The sequence below is a fragment of the Microtus pennsylvanicus genome, chromosome 5, assembly GCF_037038515.1.
Source record: "Microtus pennsylvanicus isolate mMicPen1 chromosome 5, mMicPen1.hap1, whole genome shotgun sequence".
In the NCBI taxonomy this organism is placed as follows: domain Eukaryota; kingdom Metazoa; phylum Chordata; class Mammalia; order Rodentia; family Cricetidae; genus Microtus; species Microtus pennsylvanicus.
The window spans coordinates 25803140-25825093 of record NC_134583.1 but is presented as its reverse complement, the minus strand read 5'-3'; the positions used below and the strand labels follow the sequence as shown (position 1 = coordinate 25825093).

Below are 21954 nucleotides of genomic sequence, written 5' to 3'. Positions count from 1 at the left end.
TTCTCTAGCTAGGACTTCAGATGGTATGTGCAGAAACCTGAGGCCCAGAGTGAGGAGCTGAGTGCGTGTGTAGCTCGAGTCGATGCGCTTGTGTTGCGCGGGTCAGTCCGTCTGTGATAACTTGTTATAGCAGCCACAGGAAACTAACACAGAGGCGTTTTGGGCCACTGTGTCTTAAGCAGAGTGCAGGAAAAACACTTCTGTGACCCTGAGGGGACTTTCGAAAAGGTTCCTTTAACCCTATCTTCCATTTTCCTTTTTGTGCTTTAGAGGAAAAAAAAACATACTTTCTGTCCTCCTTAGGTTTTTGTTGGTGTGATAAAACACTGACCAAAACTAACTGGCGGGAACAAAGGGTACGCCAGTTTGCAGAGTACAGTCCCTCACCAAGGGGAGCTAAGGAAGCTTAACCAGAGCTTGAAGCAAATCCCACAGAGGGACACTGCTTGCTGACCTGCTCTTCGTGGCTTGCTCTGCTTGTGTCCTTACATAACATAGGGCCACCTGCCCAGGGTGGAGCCACCCACAGTGGGCTGGGCCCTCTCGCATCCATCACCAATGGAGAAACTACGCACAGACTTGCCCATACCAGTGTGGTGGAGGCAATTCCCCAGCTGAGATTCGTGCTTTCCTGGGGACCCTAGCTGGCATGAAGTTGACAAGAACTTAGAATTGCATGTCCTCCCTGGCTCAGATCTCCATCCCCGCTTTCCCCTTGCTCCACCGGGCAGGTCTTTCCTCTTTGGAAATAGTTTGTTTCCCGACAAGTGCTGTACATTTAGCCCTTCCCTCACTTGCTAGACTTTAAGAGTCCTGCTGCGGCAGCGATGCTCACAACGCCGGGGAATTTTAGCACCGCGTGGTATACTGTTTATGTGCTTGCAGGATGAATAGTTTGAGTTCTTCGCAGTCCTCAATTGGCAGAAAACAGGTTATTTCTTCATTATAGCAGAGCCACTGACAGAAAATATTGGTGTCCCACATTCATGTTGCTGGGTCAGTAGCAGGTATATAGTGATAGATTTTCATTTTGTGGCAAACAATTTTTTAGTACTAGAAATTACATGTGTCATACAATTACTTTCAGGAGAGGGGCTTAGAGTGCTTTATCCTGTTTTATCATAAGCACCCTGTAACTCTGTGACTGGTGGGAAATAGACTTAACACAAATTTTTGGAAGTTAACTGATATTAATGAGGCTGTTTGACGGGTCTGACTTTTATCCTAACCCCCACTGAAGCCAGACAGGCTAACACCCAGGTCTGCAGAGCGTTTGAGAACTCTTGTCAGATGGGGTTTTGAGTTCTTGACTGATAGTGAAAATGTTGATTTCAGCTGTTTTCATCGAAGTTCTGGAATGAGTCAGAATCAAAATTGCTTGCCATCGTTAGAAAAGAGATTCCTAAAGAAGGCTGATGAATGTCTAGTGTGTTCCCAGCATCCTCCTTAGATATCCTGAGATGAATGTGGTAGGAATGGAGCCCAGGGATGGGAAGACGGAAGCACCAACGGAAGGGCAAGGGGTAGGGAGGATGGCAGAAGCTCTCGTCTGACCTGTGCCTCGGGCTGTCATTTATCAGTTTTCTAGTGGACAGGCACTTACTCAACTGGTGGTTAGTGGTTCGGTGTGGAGCGTGGCCCCTAACGTTGCAGTCTGCCAGCGTGTTCCTCATAGCTGTGTGGACTTGGGAAAGCTACTTCTCTGCGCCTTGGTTGTAGGGCTGTAGCTGGGGATGGCTTGACTATGAAGAGCTCCGAGTTTGCCCTGCTTTGTCTTTCCCGCAAGCCCTAGCCCTCGGTTGTTCTGTTTGTTTGTTTTTGGTTTTGGGGGTGTTTTTTTGTAGTTCAATACGAGGTTCAGTGAAGGGTCTTATACACATACCCAGCAAGTGCTCTATCTCTACGATACATTCCCAGCCTTCTAGCTTTTTCTTTCTTCTTTTAATTATTTATGTAAGCTCACCAAGTTGCTCAGCCTTGCCTTGACATTGCAGTCTTCCTGCCTCTGCCTCCTAAGTCGTTAGGATTATGGACTTGCACCACCTGACCAAGGCATCTTCAGGGCTTTGCATTTTACCAATAGTGAGATCATTTTATCTATCCACTGATGGCTTAATCTTAATTCTATAAGTAATTGTCAGTTTAGGATTGGCTGAGTCTGTTTAAAAATGAATTTGAATTTTTTTTCTGTTCAGTAGTCTTGCTAGTAATAGTTTTCTCATTGAATGCGATACCCAGCACCAAAGGTGGATTTTCATTAATTGGAGGATGAAGGGGTGAAGGGTGAAATTATGGCAGTATTTATTAGACACTCAACGTGTGTCAAGTGTTATACTAAAAGCTTTACACATATACTCATTAAAGCCTTTTAACAATCAAATGTAGCTTTTAACATCATGCCCATTTTATAGACTGAGAAATTAATATTTGGGGAAATGAATTGCTTGCATAAAGCTTCTGTGCAGCAGGCTGGGTTGAGGAACTGACAAGGGCGGACCTATGTGTCAGTCAACTGTCTACCTTATTACTGGGCTGGATAATGGTTTATGAAAGGGGTTTAGATACCTGGGCCTTTCAGTGTTGATTATGATTGAGGTCTCATTTCCCAGTGTATGCTGTGCAATCTCCTGTCATAGTTTCTTTCAGAGTCCTCCTCAGCAGGGCCTCAGTGGCTGTCACTATCTCATGCTTCATGAAGTTATTTCTTGAAGCTATTGAGGACTCTTAACTGGTCTGCTTTGCTTTGAATTGATCACACGCTGTCCTGCTTTTATTTGCTTGCAGTAATTCTTCCCTTTTTCTCAGCTGTTACAGCGTATCTTGAGAATTGGGAAAATAGCTCAGTGGGCAAGGTGCTTGCTGTGCAAGCCTGGTTACCAGAGTTTACTGCCCAGAACCCATGTGAAGGTTGAAGAAGAGAACCGATTCCACAGAGCTGTCCTCTAACCCCCACACATACAATGTGGCAAGCACACAACCCCCACATCAAAACACACTTGTAGTAAATAAACATCTTAAAACATCTAAAGAAGAGTGTACCAATTTCATGATTGCATGAAATTCTACATCACCACAGGCTGGGTGAAGTTTGAAGATCTAGTCTGAGTGCAGATCTATGTGAAAAAACAGAACCAAAGTAGCTACTGCACATTAAAACATAAAGCATTAAATATCAAACATAAAACATTAAACATCAAACGTAAAACATTAAAACATAAAAAACAGAACCAAAGTAGCTACTGCACATGAGGTCTGGTGTAAGGATCATCTTTAAATTTGAGGACTCTCAAAAGCATTTTTTCACCCCCTTTCCAGACGAAAAATTCAACTAGGAGAAGTAAAATAAGTCCCCAAGATCTCATTGTTAGTAAGTGGTGAAGACAGAATCTGAACCCAGATGTGTCTAAACTGCAGCTCATGAATATCCTGACTCCCCTGTCTGCCGTCTCCAGGAGAGAGGTCGCAGGGCTGTGATAGTGAAGCAGCTTGGGGCCTCTAATTCCAGGGGGTAATGGGATGTGCTATGGGGAATGGTTGATGAGGGCCCATAAGCATCCAGGTTCTGAAGGAGACATGTTGACCTAGCTATGGTCCCCAACACTAATACCTGCCACCTTTGGAAATCCATCTTTTTCAATTTATGTATTAGGTAAATTTTTTGAATATCTAACCTGTCTCAAGCACTAGATAATGCATCCTCTAGGAAGCTTGCTGGAACACAAACTACAAAATAAGATTCAACGCTCAGCTGTCTATCTTCTTGCACTTCTTGGTGGGTGTTTCTTCTATCTTTGGCTTACAGTAGTCTTAAGTTTTTCATGACAAAGATCAACTATGAATGTCTTGCTGTCCATCATATCTGTTAAATATTGTGAGGACTGGATAAGTGTGGGGGGTGAGCAATACATTCTGAAGTACTTGTAAAAATATAGAAGCCCCATCAGCAATCAGAAATACTGGGCATAAAGTTAGAGTGTAGCTTCAATCTCCATCACAAAAGGACAGACAAACGAATTACATTTGACAAGAGCTATTTGTTTTCTTTCCGGTATATTGCTCCTCATAGCAGGTGAGGTGAGTCTATTGTTTTTTTTTTTCTAGTAAATTTGTTGTAGCCAGGTATGGTGGCTTACGCCTGTCGTCTTAGCATTGGGCTGTAGAGGAAGGAAGGTGAGACAGCCAAGGTCACCCTGAAATAATAATCAGTTGAGGTCAGTTGGAATTACATGAGACTCAGGCTCAAACAAAGCAAAAGAAAACTAAAACTGTAATGAAATGCATTCTCTAGAAGAACTGATCTGTACTCAGATTTCTTGAATAGCATTCTAACCAAGTTGCTGAATATAATAGTCACTAAAATCCTCGTATGATTATGAATTTTTCCATTCATGCCGCAGGAAGGCAAATTACCTTGATTTTCTAGTTGGTTCAATTGTCTTCTGCCTTATACTTAATGAAGGTGCAATGATGTCTTTGCAGTGTTATCATGACAAATCCATCTTTATGATTTGTTCCTTATCCCAGATTGAAGCCATAAATGCTACTCACATTTCCCAATTTTTTAGGTGGAGTGGATTCCTCCTTTGTGCCATTGCCATGTTTCTTGTGATATTCCCAATGTTTACTTTTCCAAAAAAGCTTCCGCCTCGACACAAGAAAAAGAAAAAGAAAAAATTTTCTGCTGACGTCGTTAGCGACGATGATGTCATCAAGGAGAAATCAAACACGAGTGAACAAGTCAACAAAAAGGTTTCCTCAATGGGCTTTGGAAAGAATGTCAGAGGTAAAGTACATCTCTTAAGTAAATACATGCATGGTACTTTAGGCCAGCGCTCTGCCAAGCGTGGGTCCAGAGAGGGCTCAGTAAGAGAGGGCAGTGCTGGGACCTTGAGTGTGATGGTCAACGGGGCCCCGAAATAGAACTGTGTGGCCCCACACCAGGGTCACTCACAGGCGTCTGCTGATGGCTGGATAGATTTGAAAGGAAATGCTGCAAATGTCACTTCAGAAATTTGAGAGAATGGCCTCTTTGAGAGGAGGTGGGAGACAGTGACAAATAAGAATGAAACAAAATGGCACACACACATACACACACACACACACACACACACACACACACACAATGAAACCCATTATGTTGTAAGCCAACTTTAGAAAAGAAATTTAAGGGAATAATTTTATCTATGGAATTTGACAGTAGTAATAAAAAGTTAGGCTTGTGTTTTTCAAGCCTTTAAAGTGATGGATGGCATGAAGACCGGAGTTCCGCTTCTGGTTCCTATGGTGGAAGAAGAGACACACTCCCAAGAAAAGTCCTACAACCTCAACACACACACATGTGGTGATACAAGCCTGGCATTCATGCACACACATGGTACACACTTATACACACTAATAGTGAGAAAACCAAAATGAAACTCCAGAACAGACAAACAAGTTTCTAACAATTTATTTGAGTGTGTTGTGCAAAATTATTGGTAGGTAACAGAAGAAATAATAAAAGAAATGGCCCACCCTGCAGGAAGTTTGAGAATCACTGCTTCAGGTCATGAGGATACCCGTATCTAGATGTAGCATTTGCTGCAGTTACGGATGTCTGATTACTAACACTGTGATTGCATTTTGTAAAGTGTGGGTTTTTTTAGGGAAGCAGTATGGGGAGATCCTTATGCAAGTATGAAAATCCACTAGAAGGAAATATTCTTCCTTAGTAACTGTATCAATTGTCCCTGTGTAGCTGCCTGGAGAAAGGGTGTCTGTGGGATGGACTGTCTTGCTTTTCCATTTTTATTTCTCTTAAAAACAATAAGTTTAGCATTTAGCACACCTTTAACCCAAGTGCTTGGGAGGCAGGGGGCATATTTCTGTGAGGCAGAGTCAGACAGGCAGATTTCTGTCAATTTAAGGTTAGCATGGTGTATATAAGGAGTTTGAGGCCAGCCAGAGCTAGATGATATGCCTCTGTCTCAAAAAGGAAATGCTGATAGTAGAAATAATAATAATGATAATAATAATAAAATAGAGGTCATTAAAGATAGATTAAATATTCTAAAATATAAACAACTTAAATTGTTCCTAAGTATGTAAGCTTTGTTCTGTTGAATGACAGCAAGTTCCTTTGTTTAAGAAACCTACAGTGACTCCCGTTCTTTACTTCCAGTCTCATTTCCTGAATTCTCAGAGTTAATATTTATATAAATTATAGAGTATGAGGTTGTTTTTTTTTAAAGGAGCTCTGTTAAAGTTTTTTTTAAAGGAAAACTTTTTACTTTTCACCAGTCTGTTCTGGCATACTTCTAATAATGTCAGAATCACCTGGGTCAATGATGGCCAGTGTGCATACTCTGTAGTATTTTCCACATGCTGTGCCCAACTCAATGTTATTGCCACTGTAGTGATGGACACCAGTTTTAGCCAACATGGCAGAGTATTCTATTTCAGATTTCCTCAAGGCTGGGCAGTTGGCGAGGATCACCAATTTCGCTTTGCTCTGTCTGATCATCTTCAGAGTCTGTTTGTATCCCAGCACGTACTTCCCACTTTTCATAACAAGCTGGAGCCGAGAGTTGATCGACTCCAGAGACTTTTTTGTCTTCTTTGGGGCCACCCTCTTCCTGCCTTAGGTGCGGGACAGCCCCCAATCTAGCACACAGAGAGGGTAGAAGAGAGGATTCGCATCCGGAGCACAAAGCGCTAAGCAGTGGGGCTCCCCGGGCCGCCCGATCCTCCACCTGGCCTAGAGTATGAGGCTTATCAGATGTTCATGATAAAATAACTGGCATTTTGACCAATGAGACAGAGGCATAAGATGAAGTTACTAATACATTGTAGAGTTGTCACTACAGTCTCAGAAGGAGGGGAGACTGGAACATTGCTAAAGACTACTTGTTCAAAGCACTTTAACATCAGTATTTGGGAAATACTATTTCTTTTCATTTAAGTTATAGATATGGTCTCCTTCCTCCCCATGACTTTGTGACAGTGTGTTCTTTTGTAACTGCTAGAATGACTCCCGATAATCCAGTAAAACACAGGGATTCTCTGGATGCTCATGTTGTCTGAGCTCTTCCCATGTGGGCCAGCCCATCATTTTCACAACTGTATTATGGACCATTGATGATGATGATGATGATGATGATGATGATGATGATGATTTCATGTGTGTGTACATGCACCTGTATGGGTACAGATAACTTTGGAGTCCAGAAGAGGGCACTGGTCTCCGGAGTTCAAGTTAGAAGTGATTGTGGGATGCCTGATGTGGGTGCTGGGAACTGAACTTGGGACAAGATCAGTGTACACTCTTAACCACTATCTTTTCAGCCCCCACAATTTATTTTACAGCTGAATTGAGATGAAGTTGCTGTTAAATAATTTAAGTCATATAAATATATTTAGAATTATAATTTGGAGAAATACAAAGTAGACTCAGGGGAAGAGATGAAGGCATGGTTAGAGATATTGATACTTTGTAAGTTAGGACTTCAAAGTGAAATATATTAATTGAACAGTAAAAGGGGATATTGATATCAAATCCATACAATTGCAGGCGTTCTTTCTAAAGATCTATTCGTCATATTTCATGTGTATGCATGTTTGCCTACATGCATGTCTGTACATGGACTTGCATGCCTGGTGCCTGCAAAGGCCAGAAGAGAGTGTCAGATTCCCTGTGACTGAAATAACAGGTTATTGTGAGCTGCTCTGTGGGTACCGGGGAGCAAAGCCAGGTCCTCTCCAAGAGCAGAAAGTGCTCTTAATGGCTGAGTCATTTCTCCAGTCCCCAAGGCTCTTTCTAGATACTTTGGCCGCCCTTTCTTTTCCTGGATCTCTGCCATATTCCCTGCCCATTGCTTTTCAAAATGTCTAGTGCTTTTTCCGAGGGGTTCAACTATCATATAGAAATGAGAAGAATCCATCCTGGGATTTAAGACTTATTGATGGAAATTCAAATGCTACTTTTGAAAAATTTTAAAACAATCTTATTTTACTTACTAGTCCCAGTTCCCTCTCCCTCCTGTCCTCTTGCTCCTCCTATCTTCTCCCCACCCCACCCCCATCCATTCCTCAGAGAGGGTGAGGCCTCCCATGGGGAGTCAACAAATTCTGTCACATTATTTGAGGCAGGACCAAGATCCTCTCCCTTATATCTAGGCTGAGCAAGTTCTTCCTCCATAGGGAATGGGCTGCAAAGAGCCAGTTCCACTGCTAGTGACCATAAACTGCCCAAGCCACACAACTGTCACCCACATTCAGAGGGCCTAGTTCAGTCTTATGCAGGGTCCCCAGCTGTCAGTCCAGAGTCAGTGAGCTCCCACTAGCTCAGGCCAGCTGTTTCTGTGGGTTTCCCCATCATGGTATTGGCCTCTTTGCTTGTAATATCGCTCCTCCCTCACTATGGCTGGACTCTAGAAGTTCACCCAGTGATTAACTGTGGATCTCTGTATATGCTACTTCTTAGTTTCTTGTATTGCAAGGGATTGTGGGTTTCTGCCTTTCCACATTGGTGTGGATCAACCCACACACACATACACACACACACACACACACACACACACACACAAATAAGAAGAGTCTGAGCATGTTGTATAGTTGGTTTATGAAATCAGTGTTCAGTCTGATTTTCTTGCTCATATTTCTGGCACATTCTCCTTTTCATTTCCTTTCTGGACTGTGATGAATGATCCCACTCTTGGGTAAATCTGGGACACCCTGATAACTCATTGCTCTACTTGTACAAAATGGATTCTCTAGCTGGTTGTATATTGGAAGTTCAAGCCGGCGTCTCATGTAGCTGGCCATAGACAAATTAGATAGCTAAAACTGGCCTTGGACCTCTCATTCTCCTGTCTCAACCTCTGAAGATTCAGATATGGGCACATGTCACCACACCCAACCTAGTTTACTTTATCTTGCTAAACAGAAACACTGCTTTAATGGGACATACTGAAAATTTCTTGCTAAAAATGTCTTAAACCATACCGAAGATACTGGAATACTATTCAGTTAGGGTATTTAAATCAATTAATTTGATCATACACGTCAATATTCCTTAGTGTGTTTACAACAAAGCAACTATTAAAAGTGTCATTCTGATATTTAATTCGGATAAAGGACATCTCTGGGGATAAACTCGGCTTGGCATGATTTACATCACAGAGCTGAGGCTCATGGTGAAGGTCTTGCATGACAGTTTATATTTTATTCTGAGTTAAATCTGTGTTTGAGTCCCACACTCTCTTTTTTTTTGCTGGAGCAGGTTTTCCTTTTGTCTTTATTTTTCTGTGTTCATCAATACCAGCTTCTTTAAAGAGGAGCTCAATAGCTTAGCCATTGATTTGTACTCCCTTACAGAATGGTATCTTTTCGCTTGCTTTATGTGTAAACAGGGTCTTGCTGTGTCATCCAAGCTGGCTTTGAACCACTGAGTTCAAGCGACCCTCTTGCTTGAGTTCCCCAGGTACCTGGGACTGCCAGGCCATGCCATCGCTCCTGGTTAACGTGGTGCCCTCTTAGAGGTGCTCTTGCTGAGGAGCTAGAAGAAAATCCACTGTACTTTCTACTTTCTGCTTCCCCACTCTGATGCAGATATTGGGAAAATCTGACTCACAATTTCTAGGGCCTTATAAATTATGTAGAGCGAGGCTGCTGTAAAGCACCGCAAAGAGGAATGCCAAATTGTCAGTGTGTCTGCGTTACCTTTCCGCAAGGAGATTAACATTGATTCCATCAAAATCCTGACAAAAATAAACACTTGAAATATTTAAGTGGATCAGCTTTCCTGTGGTTTGAGGCTTAGCATTTTAAAGTCTTCCCCATTTAACTCAACATTTTCTGTGTAGAAAAAAAGATGGCAGTTTATTTTCCTTTATGCCCATTTTTAGTCTAGTTTGGCATTATCATAAACACAAAATAGAATTTCTTTTGGCTAGAATTTTGTCTGTGTTGGTATGCAACATTTATAAACATTTATGAATTTATAAACATAACCAAATAGCCAAGTTATTTTGAGGTGGTAGTTGATTTTAAAAGAACTATTGAACGTTACAGATTGTTTCTATTATTATTACTAATTCTGGTCATTAAATGACAAGGTTAGGATCTGGGAGACAGCTCAGTCAGTGAAGAGCCCACCAGGTGAGTAGGAGGAGCAGAGTTTGGATCCCTAGAATCTGTAAAATTCTAGTGTGTGAGTGCACACTCAGAACCCCAGTGCTTGGGGTGTGGGGTGGGGTTGGGGTAAGGACAAGCAGGTCCCATAGAAGGGTTGTGGTTGCTGTGAAATGGGTGCATGTGTGTGTGTGGGGTGGTGGTGGTGAGAATGACTGAGGGTGGGAAGAAGCAGGAAACACCCTAGCAGGCCTCCTGCACCCTGGGGAGGTGGGTGCATCCCAGGTGGAGAACAGAGTGCAGAGGACAGACGTGTTTGGAAATGCCAAATAGGTTTCCTGTGTTCGGCACATTGGGCTTATGCGGTAGACACCTGGGTGGTAAAGCTTGGGAGTTGTGTGTGTGTGTGTGTGTGTGTGTGTGTGTGTGTGTGTTGGTGGTCTTATTGTGGGGCACCTGCCCACAGGCATCCCAGACTTTCTTGGAATTCCTCGCTCCCAGGAAGCTACCAGAAACATCCCAAGAAGGAGGCCAGGTAGGTAAAGGAGTGGGATGGGAGGAGAGGCCCGAGGAGAGAGCTGTGGACAGAGCTCAGGTGAGGTTTGCCCAGAACACAAAGGAAACACAGCCTGGTACATTGGCGCCTGCCCCTCCTCTGCCTGCTTAGGTGCTCTTTGCTCTGCTGCCCCCCGCCCCCTGTTTCTGTCTCTCCCCAGCCCATGGGATGGTCCCTTCCTCATTCAGGATGGGTCTCCTCATGTCACTTAAACCTCTCTGGAAACGGCATCATGGACAAGCTTTAGGTGGTTTTCTAGGTTAAGTTTAAATCAGTCATGTGGACAGCAGTGACTGACCATCACAGATAGGCAGGGAGCTGCAATAGGGGCTCAGGCTTAGGTAAGAGGCACAAGAATTAGCAGAGAAAGGCCGAATGGCAAAATCGAACTGGAATTTCCAGAAACTATCCGACTGTAGTATGTGTGGCCTTTCCTAGTGTTGTGAAGAAAGTAGATCATTAGAATGTCAAGCCAAGGTTTTCAGTCACAGTCCTCTTGTGTGTGGGCTTCACTGGGCTGCACAGTTAAAGGTGCAAAGCCTAAAACTATGGTCTAACTCTTTCTTCTCTGTCATCATTCAGAATATCTGGACATTAAAATCACTTTAGAGCAGCTTTGTTGACTATACCCTCATGAAATCTCCTGGTTCCCTCTTTGACAAGTACTGAATGTATGGCACTTTCTCCTTATTTCAAATTCGCTTATCATTAATGTACTTTTAAATTCACTGATAGGTCACGAAACCAGTGGAGACACTAGCCAGCATCAGACTTACCTTGCAATATGAGACAAATATTATCCCTACTTCCTACACACTGTCCTTGAAACCAATGATCCCATGGGATCCCCCAAAGAAGACCCTACAAACACCAACGCCCCTGAAAACATGGGCTGTCGTACCTGGCAGAGCCCTTAAGTGTGGAGGTCAGCAGATTGATCAGGAGGCAGAAATAGAAGTGAGGCCTGAAGTTGGATCAGAGCTGTTTGTTATCGGGATTTCTTTGGGAAAGTGAAATTTTAAAAAAGATATTGAAAGAATAAAACTGATGGGTTATATTTAGTTTTAGAAAAACGCGCTAGAGGAATGTTGACCCGGAAGCTGAATGTCAACAGGAGGCAACAAACATACAAGCAGCTCATAAGGAGTGAATTCTCTTGTAAAAACAACAGGAACAAACACCAAAATGTGAAGGGAGGTTAAACTATGCAGAAACGAGCATTGACTAATTCGCATTCATACTCATGAATTCAAATCTTGAGGAAAATGCCAAACTAAATTATGGATTGTCTAGTGATTCCTGCTAGCGTATCAAAATCCCAGGGTTGCTGCGTAGAGAGGTGCTTACAACTGGAGCTCACAAAAAACCTCTCCCTCTCTATGGGCTGTATAAGCAAAATGCTGTGTTCATGAATACTGTGTTCTCCCAATAGCATTTTAATTATTTGTTAATGGAATTTTTAATTGCAATTTTATCTAAATCTGCTAGGGATTTTTCAGCCTTTTTCTGACTTTTTAAAATTAATTTTGTAGGTTAGTATAGAAAGTGATGGGTTTCCTCAGCTTTAAGAGATCTGCCCTCCAGATGATTATGGACCAGCCTTTCTTAGCTCTCAGTGTGCTCCACTGTCTGCACCATGGACCCCTTCACCTTACCACGCATGCTCTCTGGACTCACCGTTCTCCACAAGGAAACGGTGCATCCGTGTCATTCATTTCATTTTCTCAGACACATATTTTTTTTAGTATACATGGCTGTTGTGATGTAATAAAGCACGCTAATGAATGAATGCTTTCTAAGAATGTCTTAGTGCTGTAGGCACACGATAAAAACCACTGTGACTTCAGCGGGAATAGTGACTGTGAGAGATCTTTAGCGCCACACACACTCATAGTTTTCTCTAGAAAGGGGTATATTTCTCACTAGGAATAAGCTCTCAGTAAGCACCTCTCCTTTCCCCTTGGAAAGACAGCTGTACCCCTTTTCTTTGCTGCAGATGATGGTCATTTGCAGCCTGGTGCTTTCAAACATTAGTCGGACAGACGATTCAGACCTTAGTCGTACTTAAAACATTCATATGCGCTCGAGCATGCTTGCCTAATGGTCGGGTCATGACGAGCATGCCAATGTCTGTTATCTACAAGGCTTCGGAGAAGAACCAGCTGTAGTCGCCGCTGCATCAGGACTGAGCAGAACCAGCTGTAGTCCCTCCTTCCCTGGGACGATCAGAACCAGCTGTAGTCCCACCTTCCCTGGGACTGAGCAGAACCACCTGTAGTCCCTCCTTCCCTGGGACGATCAGAACCAGCTGTAGTCCCACCTGCCTTGGGACTGGGCAGAACCAGCTGGAGTCCCACCTGCACTGGGGATGATCAGAACCAGCTGTTGTCCCACTTGCACAGGAACTGAGCAGAACCAGCTGTAGTCCCACCTACCCTGGGACTGATCAGTCCCTTATCAATTTCCACAGGAACCCCCTCATACCACATATCTCAGATTTCCCAAAACTTTGACTAAAGATTTGTTAGGCTGTTGAGAGGAACCCCATCAGGTTTATTTCAGAGTATCCCTTTTGTGAGGAGAAGGCAATTGATCTGTTTGTCTGGATGTGTGTAGTGGTGGGACCAGCCGGACTGCCATTGGTGAAGGTCTGAAAGAAACAAAGGACCTGCCAACACCATTAATATTGTTTTTACAAGTATGTTCTTTTTTCCTTTTCTTTCTTTTTTTTTAAACAGAAAACAAACAAACAAAAAAAGCAAAAGAAAAACAGTCTCACTAGATAACCCTAGTTGACCTAGAACTCAATATATAGATCAGACTGACCTCAGATTCACAGAGATCTACCTGTCTCTGTCTCCCGAGTGCTGGGATTCAAGGCATATACCACCAGGCCTGGCTGCAAGTCTTTCTTAAATATTGTCCACTTTCTGTTACATTTGCTCGAGTTTTGCCTTACATTTTTCTTCCTACATTACTTCTATGTAACATAGAAGGCATCTCCTGGCTTTAGTGTTGGCTTCTCCTTAACACTGAATTTGACTTGGTCGTGGACACCTTTCTTTACCTGCTGGGTTGTCTTGTCAGCCCTGAACTTGAAAAATTTCATAGTATCAAATGATCAGACACCAGATTGTTATTATCATTACTCAATACCTCTCTCTCATGATCTTAACAGCATCTTTGATTGTATAATAACACATTATACATGGCACCGAGGAATGAATCTAAAATAAATTCTGTAGCATGGGAAATGAATTAGATGCTGGGTTGCACATCCACAGATTGAACAACTTCTTTTTGAATCTATGCTTTTGAAATAAATTTGGGCATACACATAAAGCCCGCAAGAAGGCACACAGAGTCCTAATTACTTGGTGCCCTGTGTTGAGTCTCCAATAATTACAGTAATCACCCTGGAAGTCGGAGACATGCTTGGCCACTCCTCCTGTGTTTTTTCTAAGCTCAAAGACACTGTTCTGCATGACCACTGGGCAACCATCAAAAATCAGAAATACACAGTGAGTTATTCCCATTATCTAAGACAGTCCTGTCTTCGCAAAGATGCCCTTTATGTTCAAGGCCCAATCCAGAATCACATGTATTTAGTTTGGGGGTCTTCTTCAGTCTTGGGCAGATCCTCATCTTTCTGATCTTGACCGTTTCTTAAAATCATAGGCAAAAGTTGTCTTCACAGATGATTCCTTAGTTGGGGTTTGACACTGTCTTCTGATTTATGTACTCTTTAAAGTTTAGCACAAAAATGATGCTATGCTCATTATACCCTAACTAGTCAGATAGTATCAGTTTGTCCAATAATCTGGTAGGTTAGCTATTTAATCCCTGGATGAGGTTGCATTTTCTAGGTTGCTCCATCCAAAAGTTAACTAGTAGACTGCAATAAAATCAATAAAAATGTATAAGTGCCTTATGGGGGAATATTTTGAGGCTATATAAGATCAATAAACTCCCACTCTTCACAGCCATTATGTTTTGTGACATCACCATGATCAACAAATCAATAATCATGGAGGTACTGTTTCTAGAGGATACACGGGGTTGATTCCGCCGTGATGTGTTCAACAGCTCATCTGTACATGACTTCATTTAAAATGTCTGCATGTAATGACTGCTGTTGATTCATTAACTTTGAAGTCATGCCAAATGCCTGTAACTCATGCCTTGTATTAGCATCTCTGATGTGTGTATTTCTTCTGCGCTCACTCATCACAGCCAGCTGTAGCTATCGGCACTACAGGCAACCACCTGGGGGCTAGGTATTTTCCCGTTTATGTGTTGGAGGTAAAGTTTTGCTGTATAAATAAGGTTGGTCTTCAACCAGTGGTTCTTGTATTTCAACCTCCTGAGGACTGGCACTGTAGTCATGTGACACCAATGTTTGATATTAGGGACCTTTTAAATAAGTGAAACCACCAGCAAGAAGCACAATGAGATAAGTGTGACAAAGACGCACTTTACCATGGCAGAGCTGCAGGAAGGAGGTAGACTGTGTTTGCCACCTCTGCCAGGAGAGGAGAATGGGATGATGCAAGGGTTTCCTGCTGAGTGTGGCTGTGAACATGCTTCAAATAGTAACTTTAGGCTTCCAAGGAAATTTTAGCAAATAGCTAAATTGACTAGTAAAAAAAAAACTACAAATAATGAGGATTGGATGCATATTGTTCCTGTTTGATTTTCACATAGTTATTTTAGTATCCATTAAGCTCAAAGTTGGGGAATCTGTCCATTGAGGTGATTTTTATTACTCTTTTCTTCAGTAAGATTTCCTGAGTTCATTTTGTATTTTCTATCTTCCAACTCTGAAGTCAGACTTTTTTTGTTCCTTTCAGTATAAAATGATTTCTTAGAAACCAAGAGATGCATGCTGGGTAGGCTCATTCCTACTGTGTGCTATCATATTGTGATAATGCTAAGGAATAACATGTACACACCCAAACATGCATACATTTGTAAGTATGTTTGTAAGCATCTGTCTGCTCCCTGTCAGTCAACCTATCATACTATTATATCATTTACCTGTTACATATTACCTGCCAATCAATTTGTCTATTATATCTGTCATCTATCTATAACATATATCTGCCTATCATCCATCTATCTATCTATCTATCTATCTATCTATCTATCTGTCTGTCTGTCTGTCTGTCTGTCTGTCTGTCTATCTATCTATCTATCTATCTATCTATCTATCTATCTATCTATCTATCTTCTTCATCATTATCTATCTATCTATCTATCTTCTTCATCATTATCTATCTATCTATCTATCTATCTATCTATCTTCTTCATCATTATCTATCTATCTTCTTCATCATTATCTATCTATCTATCTATCTATCTATCTATCTTCTTCATCATTATCTATCTATCTATCTTCTTCATCATTATCTATCTATCTATCTATCTATCATCTATCTATCTATCTATCTATCTATCTATCTATCTATCTATCTTCTTCATCATTATCTATCTATCTATCTATCTATCTATCTATCTATCTATCTATCTATCTACATATCTATCATCCATTATCGTCTAACATATTTCTCATTTTTCTATGTATCTGTTCATCTAACTGGCTCATATGGGCACGTTCAGTTCTAATCTAGCAGCTACCTGGTACTTCTTTCCACACTGCTCCTTTCTTGGCAGTTATGTGTCTGATTTCCTTTGCTCTTCGATGTAATTATTAGCTTGGTCCCTATATGTGAGAAAGACTCAGTGGCGCCAGCCCACAATTTAGCCCTAAATTCTTTGACTCCTTCAGGGCATTTGGACAGAAAACTAAGCCTCAGTCAATGGATATGGAGGGTGAAAGATTCATTGGAAATCTGAACTCTGTTGATTCTACTTAAATATCAACCAATTTTGGCTTTATTTATTTATCCAATAACTTTTAATGAGATGAGAGAACATTCATATATATTTTTCTTACCCTTGATGCTGAAAGACCATTTTACCAAACCAAATGTCTCTAAAAGAAAAATCGTTGTAGGGACTAGAGAGACGGCTCAATGGATTATGAGTATATGCAGTGACCAGAATTCGGTTCCCAGCACCTGTACCAACAAGGGTCTATAACTCCAGATCCAAGGGATCCTGATACCTGTGGTCTCCAAGGGCACTTTGTACTCATGCATGTCTACCTACACATACATATGCACATATACTCATAATAAAAATATAGTATGAAAAGAAAAAACAGTTTGAGGTGAGGAATATGACTTAAAATATTCATGTGATACAAATATTATTTTCTTGTGTTTTATACTTTTCCTCTTTTTCCAGATGTTTTAAGTTCAATATTTTGCCTTTTAATATGCCGGCTAAACTTAATTCAAATCTTTTAATATTGATAATCTCAACTTATCAACTTTGAAATTTTGAATATGACATTTTAACTTAACATTTACAGGAAAAATATGAAATAGTTGGGTTGTTTTTCTTTGGCGTGTTTATCCACAATAAAGGTCAGGGCTGCATATTAGCTTTTCCTTAAGGTCTTAAACCTCACAAGATTAGGTAAGACCTGAAACATTACATTTAATTCTATTTTGAAATGACATGAGCAAAAACTCTCTATTTCCTAAGTTTTAGATTCTTGTTAAGTGGGAGGTTATGAATTATAGTGTCAATAAAAGTTGACTAATTATAACAAAATTATTTTACCATGTTGTAATGTAAAGGATAAGTGTTTTCCAAGATGGTTTTCTTCATGGAGGCACAGCAGTTATGCAGATGTTCATCTATTCATTCTATAAAAATGAAAAATATAGAAGTTGATTGGCTACAGAGTTTCCATCTATTTCTCTTTGAACCTTTGTCATGTTTGCACAACTTAAGAATCTGGTATTAGTGTATTATGAAATCATCATTTGATCTCCTATGAATCCATTCTTTTGACTTGTTTTATTTTTACTCAAATATGACTATATACACATTTAGGTAGCTTGCTTTACTTATCAGTATAATACTTTTGTAACTCTTTTGTTCTAGCACATACAAATGATTAATTTTTAATGACCATCTTGTATTCAATTATATGGCTGTACCATATTTGTTTAAGTATTGCCCATCGATGGTGATTAACCATCCCACATTTTATATTATAAATGATGTTGTATCTGTAGCACATTCTGCTAAGTAAATACCTAGACTTAAGGATGAAATCTTCCTCCCTAAGATGCTTTCCAAGCCTCATCTCTGGATTCTTTCGTTTTAGGATATCATGGCCTTGTGCTCTTCAATCCAAAGTACCTGGGAGTGCCTGGCCTGAGGTTCTTATTCATTGCCATTTCTTTAGTTATGATTATTTCCTGTTCCATAAACAAGGCTGAAATTTCAGATGCACAACATCATCTATCTGTTGCTCTGCTTTGGGCATCTGAAGTGTGGGATCAAAGTCAAGCCAACTCTGAGCTTAAGAGATGGCTCCGTGCCTGCGGCTTTCCTGAGGACTTTTCTGAGGACCCAAATTCAGTTCCCAGCTCTCACTTTGGGTGACTCACAATCACCAGTAACTCCAGCTCCAGGGGAGCTAGTACTCTTTCCTGGCTTTCTAGGGTACCCACATACCTTTGTGCATATGTGAACTTTCCCTCTCTTTTACACACACACACACACACACACACACACACACACACACACACACACCACAGTAAACAATAAATTGAATTTTAAAAAAGAAAAATACATTTTTTTAGGATGGTGGTAGCTGGATGAACTGGAAAGTATGATGTAGGATTAGACCATAGGTAATTTTCATATTGAGGAACCTATATGGTCTTAACAGAGAATGTATTTTAACTAATGAAAATGCAAATAATTTTATAGACTGGATGCTGTTTATGAATACATTTGTGTCTGGGAATGATTTTAGATGCTATTTCCTTCATTATCCTGGTTGAGAATTAAGAAACTCAACTCTGAAAACAGGAGTGGTGTCTAGTGTTATCAGAAGTGGCACACGCCCTTAATCCTAGCACTTGGGGGAGGCAGGGGCAGGCGGATCTCTGTGAGTTCGAGGCCAGCCTTCTATATAGTGAGTTCCAGGACAGCCAGGGTTACACAGAGAAACCCTGTCTCCAAAAACATCAAAACAGAAAAAGAAAGAAAAAAAAAAAACACCCAACATCATCAGAGCTTTTGTCTGCTGCCCGAGGACGATTTTCAGTTCATAAGAAAAAAAAAGTTCAATTTTCTTTTGCTTCCCATCCATTGTTTATAACATTCATGTATCATTTTTGTCATTTTGTAGACCTCCCAAGAGCAGCTGTCAGGATCTTAAGCAACATGACATTCCTTTTTGTGAGTTTGTCATACACAGCTGAGAGTGCCATTGTCACCGCTTTCATTACCTTCATCCCCAAGTTCATCGAGTCCCAGTTTGGTATCCCAGCTTCCAATGCCAGCATCTACACTGGTAAGGACTGCCACAGGGCACCTGGAAAACGTGGTCTTTGTGTCCAGTGACTGAAGTGGAGTGAGTGGGGAGGAAGTCCAGGCTCACACCCAGTGTTCACCAAGTGCGTTGCCGGCTCCTGGTGCCCCTGAGTTGGTGAGGAAAGCCAGGGATGTTCTTCCTGAGATTCTGATTATATTCGTGTGATGCATTTCCTAGCTGTGTTTTAAAAGGGTAGAATATTGCACATTTATGGATTTGTGGGCCTCAGTTAAAATCAACTAAGCCATGAGATTCGCATTTGGATTAGTGTTGATCTTCTTGTGGATGAACATGGGTCTTAAAATGTTAAGTGAAGCTGATGCTGTAAAGTCCAGATCAGTTCCATGGTATCAGAATTTTCCATTCATAAACCTGAATAGATTTCAGTAGAATTACTAGAAATGCATGATGTTTAAGAGGATGCTTTATGTACTTTATTTTAGATGCTTTATGTCTAGTCAGAGATTTTAGACGTCTTTGATATGTGTATTTTCAGGACTTAACATTCAAATATTATTTGATAGTAAATATGACGGTAATGTGAAAAACTAACTCTCAGCTACTGGGGAAATTACAGTGCTAAGTAATATTCTAAATACTTCCTCAGTGATTTCAAGGAGAGCCAATCTGCAGAAAGCTTCATTTTTCAATAAAGGATAAGTATTTTTGAATAATAGTAAATTTCCCCACAGCTTTGTTTTCCACCTTTTTCTATTTCTACAAGCTTGAATTATCTAAAAATGAACAGAAGAAAATATCACTGTAACAAGAGCAATTGATTTGAAATTATCTGTGGGCTTGGCTGGCAATCACCCTGTTTGCTACTTCTTGTATATAGAACTACAGGCGTAAAAATCAGTTGCGTGCCCACAGCTGCAAATGGTTTAATAAATAATATATGGCTATCTATGGTTAAAAGGTTTGCTTTCTCTAAAACTGCTTTCCTGTGTCGATGGTGATATTCCCAGGTCACGGTTCTGTCTGGTTGGCTAACAGAAAGAGGAAGCTCCTCGTTCTTAGGTTAACACTTGCGCGGGGTCTTCTCTGAACAGTGATCTCTGGGCAGGGGAACCCGGAGCTGCTGGGACTGGACTCAAAGTGAAGAGTACTTTCGCACATTCCCTAGGCTTAGTTCCAATATGAAAAGGTATGAATAAGAAGACGGTTGTAGCCCAGAAATCTGGGGCTTCCTGTGTTTAAGAAAGTGCTACAGGGTCCTCATTGCAGGCCCTTTTAGGTCACTGTCCCTATGTCAGCTTGCACCGTAAGCCTCTCAGAGGGAGCTGCAGACTCTGTGTTTCTCCAGGCTTATTTGACTAGGAAGCTCAACCTTTAATTTACTCATCAAGATACACATCTTTATTTATTTATTTAATTTTTTATTTGTGTATGTGTGTAACATTATCTCAGTATTTTATTTCATTTATTTTGAAACTGATCTCACTGTGAAACCTGGGATGACCTGGGTCTTGTGATCCCACTGCCTCGGCCTCTACATGCAGAGATTATCTACGTGAGCCATTACATCCCACAGAAACCTACCTTTCCCACGAACAGTTTTCCTTTGGTTAAATGCAGGGATTCAATCACGGTATTCAGCCGAATTCCAGCCACACTAGACCGTCTAGAGCTGTCTAGGTCATCCCATGGCCGCCACCGGGCAGTTTTCACCACAGGGCTCCAGGGCAGGGCGGCTGAAGTGGATGTGGACCGATGGGGCCATCTCTGAGTACAGGTAGAGCAGAGCCTAGCTAGACAACTCTTCGAGGAAAACTGGAGCAAGAAGTTCAGTGGGATCTGGAGGGTTGGGCGTGGCGCTCCCCAGCGACAGGGTAGAGACGCTTGTGTAAATGAGGCTGTCTCCCCCACAGCCCACGCTAGAACTCCGGGATGGGAGAAGACATGTGACTAAGTGAGATTCCATCCTGGTTGCAACATCCATCAGGATTTGTCCTTTGTCACCAACAGTTCTCTGAAAACCTCGCCCAGGGCTTCTCGGTTTCATAGTCCGTTGTCTTCCCAATGGCTCCAAGCACTCGCTCTTGACTTATTGTCGTTTGATTCATAGACAAGAAGTAAATTCAGGAACAACGCCGGCTGGGCAAGAGCAAATGGTGCCTGATTAAGTTACAGTGACATTAAAGCATAACAATTTCTTTAAAACTCTTCTTAAAGCAGTTCCTTCTTACCCTCTGAACACAGATTTTAATTTTTAAAAGAAGACTTTGAGAATTTCTTTTGTCTTCTGAAGCCCTTCCTCTGCGTGCAGATTGAAGTGGAAAATTAAGAACTTTATCTGGGGAAAAAAAAACCCCGATTTTTACAATAGTGCTAATTTCGTAAGTAACAAAGTTTTTTTTTTTTTTAAATTAAGCTCTCTTTTCATTGTTATTGATTGAACCCAAGGACATCATGCATGCTGGAATGTCCTCCACCACTGAGCTACACCCCAGACATACCAATTATTTTCGAAAAAATTATTTGAGTAATTATCTCAGCCCAAGCAATTTCTTGGTCAAAAACTGTTCTAGACACAAGCCAGAAGCTGGGTCTGGGAAAATGAACTTGTTCATGTTGTCATTCGACACGAGCCCTGGATGGTGCTCTGTGTCTTGCAGAGGATAGAGAGCCATAAAGACTCAAGCCAGCGTTCCCATTGCTTCCGGATCTGACAGGAGAGACAAAACTTATGAACTGAGTTAGGAAAGGCTGCTCAGGAATTGATGGTACAGAATGGAAGCTACAGTTGGCAGTTAATACACACTTAAATGTTGCTCAAAGGAAATTTAAATGTTCTCATGACAAAAGAACACCATGGGCTGAT

At 41.3% G+C, this 21954-nt stretch overlaps 1 protein-coding gene and 1 pseudogene across 5 annotated transcripts in view; one reads left to right on the top strand and one right to left on the bottom strand.

Annotated features, from left to right (window-relative positions):
• The window catches only part of Slco5a1 (solute carrier organic anion transporter family member 5A1), a 128025-nt gene that overhangs the window by 65345 nt on the left and 40726 nt on the right, over positions 1-21954 (top strand). For 4 of the 5 annotated variants that reach the window (XM_075971385.1, XM_075971386.1, XM_075971388.1 and 1 more), the window contains 2 exons: positions 4566-4783; positions 18945-19109. In XM_075971385.1, coding sequence (XP_075827500.1) covers positions 4566-4783; positions 18945-19109 — 383 coding nt within the window. The remainder of the gene's footprint in view (positions 1-4565; positions 4784-18944; positions 19110-21954) is intronic. The other variant, XM_075971389.1, reaches the window with a different exon arrangement.
• LOC142850643 (large ribosomal subunit protein eL30 pseudogene) lies at positions 6215-12368 on the bottom strand (annotated as a pseudogene).